The following is an 18120-nucleotide window of genomic DNA, read 5'->3' on the forward strand; positions in this document are numbered from 1 at the left end:
TGAGGAGCAGTGTCTGGCAGTACAACGGGATATTGATAGGCTGGTATATTGGGCAGATACATGGCAAATGGAGTTTAATCTGGATAAATGGGAGGTGATGCATTTTGGCCGGAATAATGTAGGGGGGAGGTATAAGGGTAAGCCCATAAGGAGTATAGAATCGCAGCGAGACCTGGGGGTGCAAGTGCACAAGTCTTTGAAGGTGGCAGTACAAGTGGAGAAGGTTGTGAAGAAAGCGTATGGTATGTTAGCCTTTATTGGAAGGGGTATAGAATATAAGAGCTGGAGTCTAATGTTGCAGTTGTATAGAACGTTGGTTAGGCCGCATTTAGAGTACTGCGTCCAGTTCTGGTCGCCTTACTACTGGAAGGACGTGGAGACTCTGGAGAGAGTGCAGAGGAGGTTTACCAGGATGTTGCCTGGTATGGAAGGACTGGGTTATGAGGAAAGATTGAAGAAACTGGGGCTCTTTTCCCTTGAAAGACGGTGACTGAGGGGGGAATCTAATAGAGGTATGTAAGATTATGAAGGGTACAGATAGAGTAGACAGAGATAAGCTATTTCCTATGGTAGAAACACAGTACGAGGGGCCATTGGCTTAAGGTGAGGGGCGAGAGGTATAACACAGATATTAGAGGGAGGTTTTTCACACAGAGGGTAGTGGGGGTATGGAATGCTCTGCCAAGTAAGGTGGTGGAGGCAAGCATGCTAGAGATGTTTAAGAGTAACTTAGACAGGCACATGAGTGGGTTGGAGATGGGTGGATATAGGAGATTGTTCAAATAAGGTTCATTAGCATTGGGGCGTCCCTGGTAAGGTAAATAGATATGGTATGATAATAATGTTTTTTCTCTTTTTCATTCACAGGTTTTAAGTCAGTCCGCCTTGTTGCCCAACGAGGGGCATACACGCGATGGGTCGTACTCGGGCTTCTCTTGGTTGTTTGAGATTGGCCTAGTGCTTCATGTCGTTAGTGTGTGCTTAAACTGGACCAGATGCTGGGCAAGACGACAGCTCAGTGACTATCACTGTTTGCTGTGCAGACACATGGATTTGGGCCGGTGTCTGTGGGAGTTTGCGCATTCTCCCCGTGCTTGCGTGGGTTTTCTCCAGGTGCTCCGGTTTCCTCCCACACCCCAAAGATGTGCTATTAGGCTGACTAGCAGTAATAAATTGTCCCTAAACTAGTTTCCCTCAATGTGGATGGCCATAAAACAATAGATAAGGGTCATGGGTGGAGGGGGGGACTGGTGGTGTTAAGATGGCGGCGCGGGCTCGTTGGGCCGAAGGGCCTGTTTCGTTCTTTGTTCTTTGTATCACGATCATAATAATATTTTAGAATTCAGATCTATCAATATCTCTGGTCTGGCCTGTAGATGTGAACTCCCAGGGAGGGATATGTGAGAGCAATGCGTTGTATGTAGCTGCAATCTTAGCAGTGACTCCATCTGCTGCTCCCCATGGATTCCCCCCACACACCCAGCAGCATTTAACAAACATTCTTATCTCAACATCATTCACAAGTAAGCAAAACAACACAGAAGGCAGCGGCCGGCTTTTTTGTCACAGAATGGTTTGTCATTCTCAGTCCCATACACACAGCAATCTTCACTGTGCTGTTCTGGGGAGGATGTGGTGTAGGAAGGTGAGGCAAAGGAAGGCGATGTAGTGGATGGAAATGAAAATCAGATATCCTACTCTTCTCTCGTATTCTGAGCTGGTGGCTTGAGAAAGCTCTTGGCCTATGCACAGGGTGACTTATACCCTCAGATAGAGGATAGTGTATGGATTCCCAAGACAGATCTCTCAGCAATCCTCATACAAATCCCGATTGATTTAATTTAGTCTTTTGTGAAATGTGGATGTTGGTGGCAAAGCCAGCATTGGTTGCTCATCCTAATTGTCCACGCTTAATAAACCTTTCCAGAGGGCAGTTAAGAATTAACCATATTGGAGTCACAATGATGGGATGGCAGATTTCCTTAAGGGGCATTAGAGAACCAGATGGGTTTTTACAACAATCAATGATAGTTGTCATAGTCACCATTACTAAGACAGATCTTTTTTCCACATTTATTAAGCAGCTATGTGGTGGGATCTGAAACCATGTCTCGAGTGTTACAAATCCAGCAACATTACCGCTACTCCATTGTCACCCAGATTAAAAAAGCGCGTTAGGATTGCTGGCATGGGCCTTTTGGGCTGAATAACCTGTTTCTGTGCTGTAAATTTACTGTAATTTTTAGACCCTAGTTGTTGACATTCATGCTTCACATGTCTATGCAGTCAGCTTTCTGTATGTGCTTTGTGTGAATGCTGAGTGAGGACAGGATCGAGCTCTCGCTATCCAAACTCAGCTTGATGAGAGGATCATAGAAATTATGAAAACCCTACAGTGCAGAAAGAGGCCATTCGGCCCATCAAGTCTGCACCGACCACAATCCCACCCAGGCCCTATCCCCATATCCCTACATATTTACCCAGTAATTATTCAAACCTACAGATCTCAGGACACTAAGGGGCAGTTTAGCATGGCCAATCAACCTAACCTGCACATCTTTGGACTGTGGGAGGAAACCGGAGCACCCGGAGGAAACCCACGTGGACACAAGGAGAATGTGCAAACTCCACACAGACAGTGACCAGAGCCAGGAATCAAACCCAGGTCACTGGAGCTGTGAAGCAGCAGTGCTAACCACTGTGCTACCGTGAGGATGATCTCTGCTTGGACCCACTGTTGGTGCACATACTGATCTCAGTTTGAACTGGTCTTGGGTGCCAAGATAACTCATTGCAAGAGCGAGTCCAACTGAACTGACCAATTCCTTTGTCCCTTTTACTGTCAGATCAGATGGCTTGAAGGTGGTTGGGGATATGGTTCAGAGTGACCAGGACATGTATTAGAAACTGGAAGGAGTGAGGAATATAATAAACCAAAAACTGGGGCCAGAGATTTACCAGCACGCTCGCCCCAATTCCGCTGGGGTGAAAGACCCTCTTTGGTCTTCCCGAAACCTGTTGATCTTCCAGCGCAGAGAGTTGTTGCAGACTGGCACATTCCAAAGCCCAGGACTACGTGCTGAGGGACGCACTAAAGCTTGGGGCAGCTGCTGTAGAGGCACAATGGGGGAAGGTGAAGTCTAAAGCCTACCAGCTATAATGAACTGAGGGGAGTGGAAATATGAAGAATCCCCTCAGACTGTATAATTCACATTGAATGTATACAGTGAATATTACATGTATCAGAACTGTAGTGAAGCAGCTCAGAGTGTAACCTGATTGATGTAGAATGACTGGATATTCTACACTTCCTGTGATAGCCACCTTGAAAAGTTTGTAATGTTCTGTCAGATATTTTATAATATTTTTGCAAAGCAATAGGAAATTGGGAAATTGTTTTTAAAAATTGTTCCCTCAACACTGCCACCTGGTGGTCCCATTGCTCTGCGATAGGGGACATTTTCAATGAAAATGTTCTCAATGTCCAGTGCAGGCAAACCAATAGAAGAGAACCTGGGAAGGGAAGGCTAGGGAGGAAGTGACCGGAGAAGGAGTATGGAACTGTGGAGGAGGTGAATGGAGGAGTATGGAGTTGTGGAAAATAAGGAGAGATATGTAGAGGAATGTCACTTACCATCCATCTCCATGTACCGCCTTAGTTCCTGTTCCAATCTGCTTTTCTGGTCCTCTAATTCCAGCTCACGGCCACTGAGTAATGAAATATAAAAAATGTTCAGTTTTCTTTGTGACCAATGGGCCTTCCACAGTTATACAGTTTACAGAAACTATCCTACTGACAGCCTCCAGACCACCTCTCCGTCTCATGTTCAAACTCTCTATTAAAACTACAAAGATCCTTCTTTCCTTGTATGTTTCTCTCTTTTTCCTCCTCAGCTTTAGAAAGCAGAATCATTCTGTAGACTATCCCCCCATCAACAATCACCAACCCTCATATCTACCCCATATCCACCAATCCCTATATACATCTCCCATATCCACCATCCCCACCCCCTCATCTCCACCATCCCCATCCCCACCATCTGCACCACCCAATGTCCACCCTCCCCACCCCACCAACATCCATTATCACCAATCCCCATATACACCCCATATTACACCACCCCATATCCACCATCCCCACCCCCGTTGCCACAATCACTAAGACCAGCATCTACCATTTCCATCCACCATATCCACAATCCTCTTCCCCATTCCCACTCCCCATATAAACAATCCCCACCCCCATATTCACCATCCCCAACCACATATATGTCAACACCACCCCCCGATACCCACGCCCAGTCAACATTCTCACTCCCCTCCCCCACATATCCAACTCCCCAAATCAGCATTCACGTTCTCTCCTGTATACACCATCTCACCCCCATATCCACCATCCCCACATCCACATATCCACCATCCCCATCTCCACATATCTATCACCTCACCCACCCCCCATTTCTACCATACCCAACCCCCAAAATCGACCCACCCCTGCAGGATGAATGACACAGTCACATTATCACTGTCAGACAGTTTATTATTCTGGAACATTCTACGCTGGAAGGATCTCTGTTTCCCTGTTCTATTTATTATAGTGAAGATAACTCTCGTTACTTGTGCCACGTGTAAACTGCAGAGATTCCTTTAAGAAACAGTGCAATGAATATATTCAGGAGTGAATAGTTCTCACAGTATCATCAACTCTGACTCTTCACTCAGGAGTTGGTTCTTGTCTTGCACGAGTGCGATCCAGGATTGCATCAAGTCTTGTTGTTCGCCTGTTACAAAAAGACTGTTTAGTATCAGGTAGACCTAACAATGCCACCCCTTGATAGATCTCAGCCTCCACAAACTGTCAGGGAGTATCAGATTGCCTGTGATCATACATCTGTCTTTCTTGAGTAACATTATTCGTCTTTAGCTGAACAATTTTGACATCTCTTTCTCACAATTTCCTGTATCCTGTGAAGCTCCTGTTAACCCAAATGCAGACTGTATATGTGGCATGTAAGAGAATGTCCCAATTGCCCGCATTTGGCCCATATCCCTCTAATCCTTTCCCATCCATGTACTTATCCAAATGCATTTTAAATGTTGCTATTGAACCTGCCTCAACCACTCCCTCTGACAGCTCATTCCATACCCACACCACCCTCTGTGTGAAGAAGTTTCCCCTCAGGTCCCTTTTAAATCTTTCCCCTCTCACTTTAAATCTATGTCCCCTAGTTTACAATTCCCTTCTCTGGGGAAAAGACTATGTGTGTTCATCCTATCTCTGCCCCTCATGATTTTATACACCTCAGAAAGGTCACCCCTCATTCTCCAATGTTCCAAGGAATGAAGCTCCAGCCTGGCCAACCGCTCCCTATAACTCAGGCCCACTAATCCTGGCAACATCCTCATAAATCTCCTTTGCACTCTTTCCAGTTCATCAATGTGTTTTCTATAACAGGGTGACCAAAACTGTACAAATAATTCCAAGTGCAGCCTCACCAATGGCTTACACAAATGCATTCATGCGGCTGGCTCTCAATTGCCAACTCCCACACTCAAAGGCCTGATTCATGAAAGCCACTGCGCTAAACGCTTTCTTCACCACCCTGTCAACCTGTGACGCCACTTTCAATGCAGTATATACTTGTACTCCTAGGTCCCTCTGTTCCCCAACACTCCCCAGGGCCCTACCATTCGCTGTATAAGTTCTATCCTGGTTTGACTTTGCAAAATGCAACACTGCACATTTATCTGCATTGAAATCCATTTGCCAATCCTCAGCCCACTTCCCTAACTGATGAAGATCCTGTGTAATTTTTGATAACCTTCTTTGCTATCAATGATATTTCCTGATTTAGTATCATCTGCAACCTTACTCACCATGCCTTGTACATTTATATCCAAATCATTTCTATAAATAGCAAATAACGAAGGGTCCCAACACCGACCCTTGAGGAACACCACTAGTCACAGCCCTCGAGTCTGAGAAACGGCCTTGGACCACGATCCTTTGCTTCCTACCATCAAGCCAATTTTGATTCCAATTAGCTAGCTTTACCTAGATCCCATATGACTTAACCTTCCAGACCAGCCTGCCATGTGAGATCTTGACCTTCCAAATGCCTGATTCCATTTCTGCAGGTTGTGGGAGAATGGGTCTCACTCTGTTTCTGTAGGGTGTGGGAGAATGGGTCTCACTCTGTTTCTGTAGGGTTTGAGAGAATGGGTCTCACTCTGTTTCTGTGGGGTTTGAGAGAATGGGTCTCACTCTGTTTCTGTGGGGTTTGAGAGAATGGGTCTCACTCTGTTTCTGTGGGGTTTGAGAGAATGGGTCTCACTCTGTTTCTGTAGGGTTTGAGAGAATGGGTCTCACTCTGTTTCTGTAGGGTTTGAGAGAATGGGTCTCACTCTGTTTCTGTAGGGTTTGAGAGAATGGGTCTCACTCTGTTTCTGTAGGGTTTGAGAGAATGGGTCTCACTCTGTTTCTGTAGGGTTTGAGAGAATGGGTCTCACTCTGTTTCTGTAGGGTTTGAGAGAATGGGTCTCACTCTGTTTCTGTAGGGTGTGGGAGAATGGGTCTCACTCTGTTTCTGTAGGGTTTGAGAGAATGGGTCTCACTCTGTTTCTGTAGGGTTCAGGAGAAAGGGTCTCACTCTGTTTCTGTAGGGTTTGAGAGAATGGGTCTCACTCTGTTTCTGTAGGGTTTGAGAGAATGGGTCTCACTCTGTTTCTGTGGGGTTTGAGAGAATGGGTCTCACTCTGTTTCTGTGGGGTTTGAGAGAATGGGTCTCACTCTGTTTCTGTAGGGTTTGAGAGAATGGGTCTCACTCTGTTTCTGTAGGGTGTGGGAGAATGGGTCTCACTCTGTTTCTGTGGGGTTTGAGAGAATGGGTCTCACTCTGTTTCTGTAGGGTTTGAGAGAATGGGTCTCACTCTGTTTCTGTAGGGTTTGAGAGAATGGGTCTCACTCTGTTTCTGTGGGGTTTGAGAGAATGGGTCTCACTCTGTTTCTGTGGGGTTTGAGAGAATGGGTCTCACTCTGTTTCTGTAGGGTGTGGGAGAATGGGTCTCACTCTGTTTCGCAGAGTGTGAGAGTCTCACTTCATTTCTGTGAATTTTTGTGCAATATTTGGTTTCATGCAGTGACCCAAACATTTTGTACATGACCCTGTTTTAGCTCCTTGACATCAGGAAAAAAAACTTCAAGTACACCTTTAATCAAGAGGGGACCACGGCACATTGCTTTTCCATCCCTCCTGCATTATCCTGATGTCTCCAGCAATTAAAGCTTAACTCCCAGACACTAAAGAAAGCAGCACCGTAAGGGAGATAAATCTTCATGTCATTTCAAAAGATGGTGTGTTTTTTGCAATTTTAGCTGAACATGTCAGTGTGTTAGTTATAAGCATATTGGAGATGTATAAAAATAGCTGTTTGACCAGGTGGGGCAGTTGTGGGATGAAATCTTCAGAGTTGACAACCCTAAGCACACATGGGGCAATGAAAGAAGCACAAATAAAGAAGATCACAGTTTTTCAGCAATTCTCCTCCTCCCCTCCCTCCCACTCCTGTCCTGACGAGTGCGCACTTCTGGGTTCGCAGAGAACAGAGGGGCTGCAGAGAGGCGTATCGGATGGAGAAGTCTATTGTTTATGGTCCCTCTGCTGGATGGAAAGTTGCCCTTCATTAGAGACTAGTCAGTCACCCATTTCCACAGAAAGTCATTGAATGGTGCAACGCTGCCAATTAACTCCAAACCCCAATCTTCTTTCTCATTTCTGAGATAGGGAGTGTTGCTGACGTGCCTGGTATTTATTGTCCATCTCAAGCTGCCTTTGAGAAGCCGGTGGTGAGTGTGTGCACAGGCTTGCTGTGATCACAGGACATACAGATTACAGCCCTTCCTTTAAGATACTCCCGCTCATAGCCATGCAGCCACGTATAGGGTCATGATGTGAAGACGCCGGCATTGGACTGGGATCGGCATAGTAAGAAGTCTCACAACACCAGGTTAAAGTCCAATGGGTTTATTTGGAATCACGAGCTTTCGGAGCTCTGCTCCGTTATCAGCTGATGACTTGCCTGATGGAGGAGCAGAGCTCCAAAAGCTTGCGATTCCAAATAAACCTATTGGGCTTTAACCTGGGTGTTGTGAGACTTCTTACTGTGTCTGCTTAAAGACGACATGCAGTGTATTAAATGGGCAGTGCACAGCAAAGTGAACAGTGGTGGTAAGCTGCCTTCTTGAATTGCTGCAGTTCATATGGTGCAGGTACATCCACTGTGTTATTAGGGAAGGAATTCCAGGATTTTGACTCAGCAACAATGAAGGAACGGTGATATAGGATGGTGTGTAGCATGGAGAGGAACTTGCAGGTGGCATTGTTCCCATGCACGTGCAGCCCTTGTCCTTTTAGATGGCAGAGAGTGCTGGTTGGGATGTCCCACACTATTGCGCTCCCTATCCCAGCCAATAAGGTGGAAAGACACAGAGGGTGAAAAATACAGAGAGTCGATCTGAGCCACTCTTAACACATCTCAACAATTGCCTTCAGAGAAGTGTGTTGGCTGAGGGGAAATCTCTATGGTGAATGGGACATCATATGTAGAAGTAAATAATTTGAAAAGGAAGGAAAAACCTAGAAGTGTGTTTGCCTTTGGTTGGGTCACTCTGGGACTGCTTCAATATCAGATCTTGAATCAAGCTCCCATTAAATCAGCGCCAGTCCAGGGTGACATATTCCAATCTGTATTATCAGTGATTAGCTATAGAGAGAGGGACTGAGACAGCTTAAATAAATGGCCGTCTCTTAAAGGACATCTCAACTTTCACTTTATTCTCTGCATTATTTATTTTTGCTTTTTTGTAGACAGTGCTTTGAACACACAGTGAATGGTGGGGCGATGGCCTAGTGGTACTATCACTAGACATTTAATCCAGAAACTTCGCTAATGCTCTGGGGACCTGGGTTCAAATCCTGCCATGGCAGATGGTGGAATTTGAACTCAATAAAAAAAATCTGGAATTAAGAATCTACTGTTGACCATGAAACCATTGTCGATTGTCAGAAAAATTCATCCGGTTCATTAATGTCCTTTAGAGAAGGAAATCTGCTGTCCTTCCCTGGTCTGGCCTACATGTGACTCCAGACCCGCAGCAATGTGGTTGACTCTTAAAGCCCTCAGGCAACTTGGGATGGGCAATAGATGCTGGCCCAGCCAGCAATGCTCATGTTCCATGAGTGAATAACAAAAAAATTCACTGGGCTTTAGTTCATCGTTGAAAGTGGACATATCGGGCTTTGCAAAAGAAAAGCATAGAAAGAGACAAAGGCGAGTGGGGAGTGGTATCACGAATGACCTTCCGATTAGGAGAAACTTTTATCACACTTTTTCCACAAAGAGAGCTTGATAAAATGTGATTGTGTGGGAAATGTTGTGATTCATACCTCGATTATTGCGCATTTCCTGCTCTAGGTGAATGCCTCGCTGCTCCAAATCATGGAACATCTGTTCAATCTCCTCCAACCGCCTCTGAATCATCTATAATTCCAAGAGAAACCACAGATTCAATACAGGAGGAAACGCGGGCCCGACGCAGGAGGAAACGCGGGCCCGACGCAGCACGAAACGCGGGCCCGACGCAGCACGAAACGCGGGCCCGACGCAGCACGAAACGCGGGCCCGACGCAGCAGGAAACGCGGGTCCGACGCAGCAGGAAACGCGGGCCCGACACAGGAGGAAACACAGGCCCGACGCAGCAGGAAACATGGGCCCGATGCAGGAAGAAATACAAGCTCAACGCAGGAGAAAACACAGGCTCACGCAGGAGAAGACGCGGGCTTGATGCAGAAGAAAATCCCAGAAGGAGAACAGAATGCGAGAGAGATTGCCAGGAGATCATGATAAAAGAGTTCAAATGCTAATTTAAAGAGAACAGAAGGTTTAGGGCTCAGTAGGAGAGTGGATCCAGTTGGTGCATTGAAACACTGGACACAGATTAAAATCACAATCCCTAAACGCAGGATTTGAGCATTCATTCTCTCCATACATCCTCAATCTGGGATTCTACCTCATTTCATTAAATGAGGAAATGAGCCACAGAAATTCTCCCCCATCTCTATGATTAATGATATAAACTTCTCAGATTGCAAAGCAATCTTAACATCTCAACTATTCGACATTTCCACAACCATCATCTGATGAAATGTTATCACATCCTGGAACATTAACTCTTACTCTCTCCACAGATGCTACCTGACCTGCTGAGAATTTCCAGCATATTTTGTTTTTAATCACAATCCGTAAATCCATCTATTACCCTCTTCTGGCTTTATTCTGTGGGGCGATTCACCAGCACAAGTTGTACCTATTTCAAACAGTGAAATATCCAAGCGGACTTTGCTTGGAGCATTGATGCCTAATGGTTGGCACGATTGGTGGAAATGGGTGTTACTCTTTCACCTACAAATCTGAATGTGCTGAGGTCCAGTTCCATTAAGCAGCTTATCAATACCTCATGCTGCACTGCATAACCACGGGAGACACTGTTGAGAGCTTTCCACCATGGGGATTTACACTTCAGTATAGGGTATATCACACTCTAAGGTAGGATATATCGAATTCGGATATGGGGGGTATATCACACTCCAGCATGGGGGGGTATATCACACTCCAGCATCAGGATATATCACTTTCCAGTATCAGGACATATCACACTCAAGTTTAGGGTTATATCACACTTCAGTATTAGGGCACGCCACACTCCTGGGCAGGGCACGCCACAATAGTATTAGGGCACGTCACACTTTTGAGCAGGGCATGTCACACTCCATTACTGGGGGCACATCACACTCCATTATTGGGGGCACATCACACTGCAGCATGGGGGGGATATTACTGGGGGCACATCACAATGCAGCATGGGGGGGGATATCACACTCCATTACTGGGGGCACATCACACTGCAGCATGGGGTATATCACACAACAGTATGAGAGCATATCACACTCCAGGTTGGGGGGTATATCACACTCCAGGTTGGGGGTATATCACACTCAGGGTAGGGAGGTATATCACACTCCAGGTTGAGGGGTATATCACACTCCAGGTTGGGGGGTATATCACACTCGAGGTTGGGAGGTATATCACACTCCAGTACAGGAAGCATAGGGGTGTGGAGTAAAGTAGGTCAGATAACTGATTCCTATCTGTGGTCAACTCTAAATTAAACAGACTGTTGCCTGTGGACCCAAAGTGAAACTTCACTAATGTTCGGGTCGACTAATGAAAGGGTTCGTCAGATTGTGTAGTAATTGTACAGGATACAAAACTACACAAGCACAACATATTCCGAGGATTAGCTTACTCAGAACATTTATTTTCAAAACTGACTTTGTTAAAATGTCCCTTCATACATCAGGGACAACACGGCACAAATAACTTCATGCATTATAAATCACTTTGTTCCTGAGATGGTGAAAAGTGAAAATCCAATTCTTTTAAGTCTCTTTTTTAAAATCAAAATATTTAATGTGGAGCTGATGTTATCTGATAAATTGGTCATCTGCTAGACTGAAGGAACACATTTCAACCAGTCTTCCATGTAAACAATAGTGTCTGACTTCAGATTACGTACGATCCAGTGTTTACTGAGAAAATCAAGAAAACCTGTCCTATAAGCAGGTTTCTGGGTGATTTTCAGCAGCAGCAGTTATGGAATGGAAACGTGAATGAATAAAAAAAAACACAGATCAAAGATGGCATATCATTACAACACTACTCAAATGGTTAGGTTTTAAGGAGTGTCTTAAAAGAGTAGAGGTTTAGGGAGGAAATTCTAGAACTCAGTCCATAGAACAACTCACAATGCTACATCTGATGTCAGCTCGGGGTGACTGAGACAGGTTACTCAGGTCAACAGAGCAAGGAAGCTGAAGGTGACTCATTAAGCTTGAATCTTGGTTTAATGAAACTGTGCTATATAGTCACGTACAATAACCTTTGCAAAGCCAGTGGGGGCACAAACTGAGAGATATCTGATTTATTTGACACAGGCTCATGTGCAGTGCAATCAGTTTGAGTGCAGAACCTAAAGCCACCATCTTGTTCCAGGAGCTAATCTTGTGAATGTTGCAGTGGGATGAGTTATCTGATCCAAAGGGGGTGCAATGTGGTAATCTGGAATGTGAAGGTAGCTCATATCCCACATTACCTGTGCTTTCAGTAACCTCGCCTTTTCTTCCTGCCTTGCACGCCGTTCAAAAGTTCGCAGTCGCAATGTTTCTCGCCTTGCAGCGGATTCCTCCGGACTTAGTATCTGTGAGAAAGGGAACAATTTCGCTTCAGTTTCAGCTCTCACTGACAATGCAGATTTACATATATTTTGTGTGTGGGGCAGTTTAAACTACACGGGTAGCAGATACAACTGCGCTGAGAGCCTCCCATCAGTCAGTGTGCACTGCGGCTGAGTCAGCTAGTTAGGTTTGCCTCCTTCCCAGAAGACCCTCTCTTGTGCTCAGGCAGAGTCCCATGGACCTTGTTCAATGGTGAGCCATTTCATGCCATGACTTTGTATTCTTTAGATGCTAGGTGGAAGCTGCGGTCTGATTCAGAATCCTTACGGTCAACAGCAGAAGGGACTAACACCCCGTCCGTCTGGGCAAAAACCTGGGTGGATCTTGACTTTGCATGATACTGTAAAAACAGCCATTCCCATTTGACAACTTTCCCCATTCTTATTTCCATTGATTTCTGTCACTAAGCCAAACCAGGTCTCACAGAGACCAATATGAAATACTTAAATATGCAAAAGGCCAGAAAGGTTTTTCATTTCTCAGGAATGGAGACCCGCAACGTCAGTCTAATTTGTGGATGAATCACCCTCTGCTGACATCAATGCAGACTAATATTGGACAGCATATAAAACTGCCCCTCATTCCAACGACTCCCCCACAGGCAGTTTTAAGTTTTTTTAAAAATTCATGCATGGGGATGTGGACACACTGGCTGCTCAGCACTTGTTGCCCATTCCAAATGCTCTTGAACTGACTGGCTTGCATGGCCATTTCAGAGGGCATTGCTGTGGGTCTGGAGTCACATGTAGGCCAGACCGTGTAAGGGCAACAGATTTCCTTCCCTAGAGGACATTAATGAACCAGATGGGTTTTTACAATAGTCGTCAATGGTTTCATGGTCACATTAATTCCAGATTTTTGCTTGCCATGGCGGGATTCGAACCCAGGTCCCCAGAGTGTCCCCTTCAGTTTCTGGATTACTATCCAGTGACAATACCACTGCCTAGTTATTTCCATCAGGATTGAATACAGAGGTTAGATGGAAAATAAAGTGAATCCCAGGTATGGAGTCACTTATACTCACAGTTTTCACTGGTGGCTCAGTGTTAGATTTCATCTCATCATCACTAAGGGACTCCTCTTCCTCCTCATCCGACTCCTCTTCGTCACTCAGATTGTAAGATATTACTGGATAAAAGAAACAGAATCGTACAGTAAGATCCCTGGCTCTGGTGGGAGATCAAGCACAATGTAGCAGAGCTTCAGGGAGCAGGGGCTCCATGTGAGTGTGGATTGTTGTGAAGTTGCACATGTAGGGTTAAAAATGTGGTAAGTGACAAATGTCAAAAAACGAAAAGAAATGCTAAAACCAAAAGAAGAAATCGTACAGCATTGTCTCTTTAAAAAAAGGTGTCTCTGTGCATGGATTTTAAATTGCAGAGTGCAGGCTGCAGAAGCGATTTTTGCAATATTGTATCAAAGCCTAGCAGTCAGTGCTCCAACCTAACCAAAACAGGTTTTTGAATTGGACCATTGATTTTAAAGCAAGCACACAGAGACACAGAACCAATGAAATTCAAATCTGAGGGTGTTGACAGCCTCAAGCCACTCAGATCGCAGGAATACTATGAGGTAATTCCAGGTACATAAATCCAGACTTGGGGGATGGGGAGGTGGGAGCGTAACTTGGCAGAGAATGCTTGCCGCCTCTTGAGTCAGAAGGAGGGAAAGGTGAGGCTCTCATGTAAATCCTGGAGTATCATGGATGTCTTCATAAAATCACCTTTAAATACAGACAGATACCAACTCAGAAAGCATTCCAGGCCTGAGCATTACTGAAGAAAGTTCATACTTCCAAAAGATGCTTGTTTGTATAGTAGTTGACTGACTGAATTCTGTAATGATTTATTTCATTATTCCTGAAGGAGTCTTGTAATATTTGAACAGCATTCTATTGGGGTTTTATTCAGTTTGTTAATTGTTTTAATAAGGTTGTCACCAGTTTAAAAATAAAGACCTGTTAATTGCTCACAATAGAGAGTGTCAGATCCTGCTGTAATTAACCAAAACCAATGACTTTCTACTACCACACACACACACACACACACGCGTATAAGATTACAAGGTGAGGTATATCCCTTTGAGTGGTTCTAAAATCGAACAGAGGGAAAAATCACCTCTGCATTTTAACAGGGTGGATCTAGGTTTGGGGGTACATGCCACTGAGAATATTCAAGACGTAGTTCAATAGATTTTTGGATACTAAAAGAATATTGGAAAAGTGTGGAAAGGTCAGACAGAAAATCAGCCATGATTTTCAGCAAATTGTGCAGAGGGTGTGGAGAGTCTGCAGAAGGATCTAGATAGGCTGGGCGTTTGGGCCAGGAAATGGCAAATGGAATTTAATGTTGGCAAGTGTGAGGCGGTCCACTTTGGTAGGAAGAATGGTAGGAAGGACTATTACTTACGGGGCGAAAAACTGCAGCAGGCGGCGGTGCAGAGGGACCTCGGGGTCCTTGTGCATGAGTCGCAAAAACCCAGCTTGCAGGTGCAGCAGGTGGTCAGGAAGGCGAATGGGATGCTGGCCTTCATAGCGAGGGGGATTGAATATAAAAGTAGGGAGGTCTTGCTGCAGCTGTATAGGGCATTGGTGAGGCCGCAGCTGGAGTACTGTGTGCAGTTTTGGGCGCCGCACCTGCGCAAAGATATTTTGGCCTTGGAGGGAGTGCAGAGGAGGTTTACTAGGCTGATACCGGAGTTGAGGGGGTTGAGCTATGAGGAGAGGCTGAATAAACTAGGCTTGTACTTGTTAGAGTTTAGAAAAATGAGGGGAGATCTCATTGATACGTATAAGATGATGAATGGGATGGATAGGATAGAGGTGGAGAGACTCTTCCCGCTCAAAAAAGACAGTAGGACTAGGGGGCACAGCCTCAAGATAAAAGGGGGGCGGTTTAGAACGGAGTTGAGGAGGAACTTCTTCACTCAAAGGGTGGTGAATCTCTGGAATTCTCTGCCCGTTGAAGTGGTGGAGGCTGCCTTGCTAAATATTTTTAAGACGCGGGTTGATGGGTTTTTGATAAGAGAGGGGATTAAGGGTTATGGGGAGAGGGCGGGAAAGTGGAACTGAGCAGCGACAGATCAGCCATGATCTTATTGAATGGCGGGGCAGGCTCGAAGGGCTGGATGGCCTACTCCTGCTCCTATTTCTTATGTTCTTATGATCTTGTTGAATGGTGAAGCAGCCCAAACGAACAAATATATCTTATACTCTTAGATATCTTTCACAAAGGAGCCTTACACTGTTTGGACAGATGTTACTATGCAAACAGTGCTTATATCATTGGACATTGAAAACCAATGAATATTGCCATCTCCGTGACCAACACCATTTAAACGACCCTCTGGTTTTATCTCCCTTTGCCACAGTAGCAGCACAGACCAATGAGTTTTCAGCACGTAGACACAACAAAGAGCAGAGTCACATGAATTAGCCACAAACAACCACGCAGATAAGTGATGAGATTTTATCTAGTGTTCACTGTCTTACGTAGTACTGCAGTATTCAAACTGAAACTCAGCGTTACATGGGCCTGTAAGTGTTCGGATGAGTTAATTTGTCCCCATGACCTAACTTCTAATTGGTGGCATTCTTCCACTTGGAGACTAAGTGCAGTGGCAGGAAGCTCGGGCAGCACCTTTCCCACTGACCAGAATGGCAGGATCCCGACCAGATTCTGTATCTGAAACCTCATTATTGCAGAGTTAGGTTTACCTCCGGGTCACCTCGCAGGCCAGCAGCCGATTCATCTGCCTGCTGTCAGCTGACATTTCCAAAAGTTCCGGTGCCATATTTAAACACCAATCCAGCACACTCACATCACTCTCTCCAGCTCATCTGTCTTCACCAGACAGTGCAGGATGTCAGCTTCCCAGATAGAAAAGGCAGCCTATTGTCCAATCCAACAACCCTCCTCCAAGTCAATCACTTGCCCATGCCCCTCTTGGACCTCTACCCATCACATCTGGTGTCTTCATCCATCCCCTTCCAGTAAACCATGTGGTATCTCTTTGACCGCCTTGTTTGTGAGCTTTTCAGTGCAGCCTTGTCAGGGTCTAGCTTCCCTCCCCTCAGTCTTCACTCCGCCTTCTATTGTTCATCTTCTTCATCCAGTTCCTTGCCCCTCTGTCTGCCACTGTGAGGTCTCACACTTCCCTCTCCTTGCACAGCCCTCTTTCCACATCGCACCCCTCCCCCCAACCCCAACCACCTAACGTCACCTTGCAATTCGGGTAAATTTGGGCCTTTGTTGCTGCGATTGCATAAGTTCTGTAGCACACTGCTGTCCAGTTAGACACTGCTGTTAGGTACCAGGGGAAGAAGGCCTCTGCACTTCCCAATCCCAGGCTCAATACTGACCCGAGACAGCGACACCAGGAGGGTCCATGGGTCCAATACCACTGTCCATGAAGAACAGCTCAGCATGGAGAAGAAGGGCAGGACCTGGTCTGTCCCAGCTGAGTGCTGTTCAGCACATCAGGAGCAGCACAGTGTTACGGCAGAAAGGTTGTTGCACTGACCCCGAACTCTCTGGTTAACCAAGAACCATATTGTGCACACCACCCTTCAGCTATTGGGATTTAGACTGACACAGCTTCCTGCTGGCCTGACACAAGATTGTAAGGCCTGATAGGATGCTGGCAGGCAACTGTTTTAATACGCATTCATGAGATGTAAATGACTTTCACACCACCAGTCAGGGGGAAAGCCGACCCACCAATGGAACGATTGCAAGTTCCTGACTCCTGCTAAATGCTCCGCTCACACTGGTCACCAAACCCTCTGCGGGAGGGATGAGACAATCCCAGCCTATATTTCACATTCCACTGACTGAAGGTGAGGTGCTCACCTGATGAAGGATCACCGCTCCAAAAACTCATGCTACCAAATAAACCTGTTAGACTTTAATCTGGTGTTGTGAGGCTACTTACTGTGCCTTCACAGAAGCCCAGGGCAGTGGAAATAATTAGCATGTCAGAATTTGTTTTATCACACTCAATGTGGCATCATGACAGTTATGATTTGCATGCTACGTGCGTGTATGTGTTTGTGTGTGTGTCTCTCTCTCTAAGTTCTTGTGGTGACTCAAACACAGCTGACACAGTGAGTTACTGCAGAATTGCAGCATCATGACTGCCGCCTGGGTTCATGACCTGAGGTCACACAACTCAGATGATGAAGGAGCAAAGTTTCTCTCAATTGCAGCCTAAAGCAACATGGACACGCAGCACCCACAGGGCCATGTTTGTGTAATCAATGGCACCCTATATTGTGGAGAAATATCCAATCCCTCCGATCTACTAGACAGTAACCTGAAATAGGAACACTTTGTTCCCAGTCTGTTGTAGCATAGCTGTGGGCAACCACAGAACATCTATTACCACCTAGGTAAGACGAGCGAGTAGAGGTGAAGTGAGTAGAGGTGAGGCGAGCAGAGGTCAGACGAGCAAGCAGAGGTGAGAGTAGGATGTTAGTAAGAATGATTCTCCTCTGCATATTCTGTGTTAGCTGATCTCACCTCAGCAAATTCTCACCCTTTCAAACCGCTCCCCGTCTTTGCAATCTCCTCCAGCGACACAACCCTCAGAAATATCTACACTCCTGTAATTCTGGCCTCTTGTATATCCCCAATATTAATTGCTCCACCATTGGATTCAGTTGCCTAGATCCCAAGCTCAGCAATTCCCTCTCTCCACCTCGCTTCTCTCCCCTAAGACAGTCCTTAAAGCCTATCTCCATGACCAGCCTTTTCGTTTGTGACTTGT

General features: G+C 45.6%; 1 protein-coding gene across 3 annotated transcripts in view; it reads right to left on the reverse strand.

Annotated features, from left to right (window-relative positions):
- LOC145357087 (F-actin-monooxygenase mical1-like) overlaps positions 1-18120 on the reverse strand; it is a 119979-nt gene that overhangs the window by 2080 nt on the left and 99779 nt on the right. For all 3 annotated transcript variants that reach the window (XM_080210194.1, XM_080210192.1, XM_080210193.1), the window contains 5 exons: positions 13379-13482; positions 12213-12317; positions 9447-9540; positions 4694-4781; positions 3635-3708 (listed from right to left, as the gene is read on the reverse strand). In XM_080210194.1, coding sequence (XP_080066320.1) covers positions 3635-3708; positions 4694-4781; positions 9447-9540; positions 12213-12317; positions 13379-13482 — 465 coding nt within the window. The remainder of the gene's footprint in view (positions 1-3634; positions 3709-4693; positions 4782-9446; positions 9541-12212; positions 12318-13378; positions 13483-18120) is intronic.

This window comes from Carcharhinus amblyrhynchos, chromosome 22 (assembly GCF_965287045.1).
Source record: "Carcharhinus amblyrhynchos chromosome 22, sCarAmb.v2.hapA, whole genome shotgun sequence".
In the NCBI taxonomy this organism is placed as follows: Eukaryota; Metazoa; Chordata; class Chondrichthyes; order Carcharhiniformes; family Carcharhinidae; genus Carcharhinus; species Carcharhinus amblyrhynchos.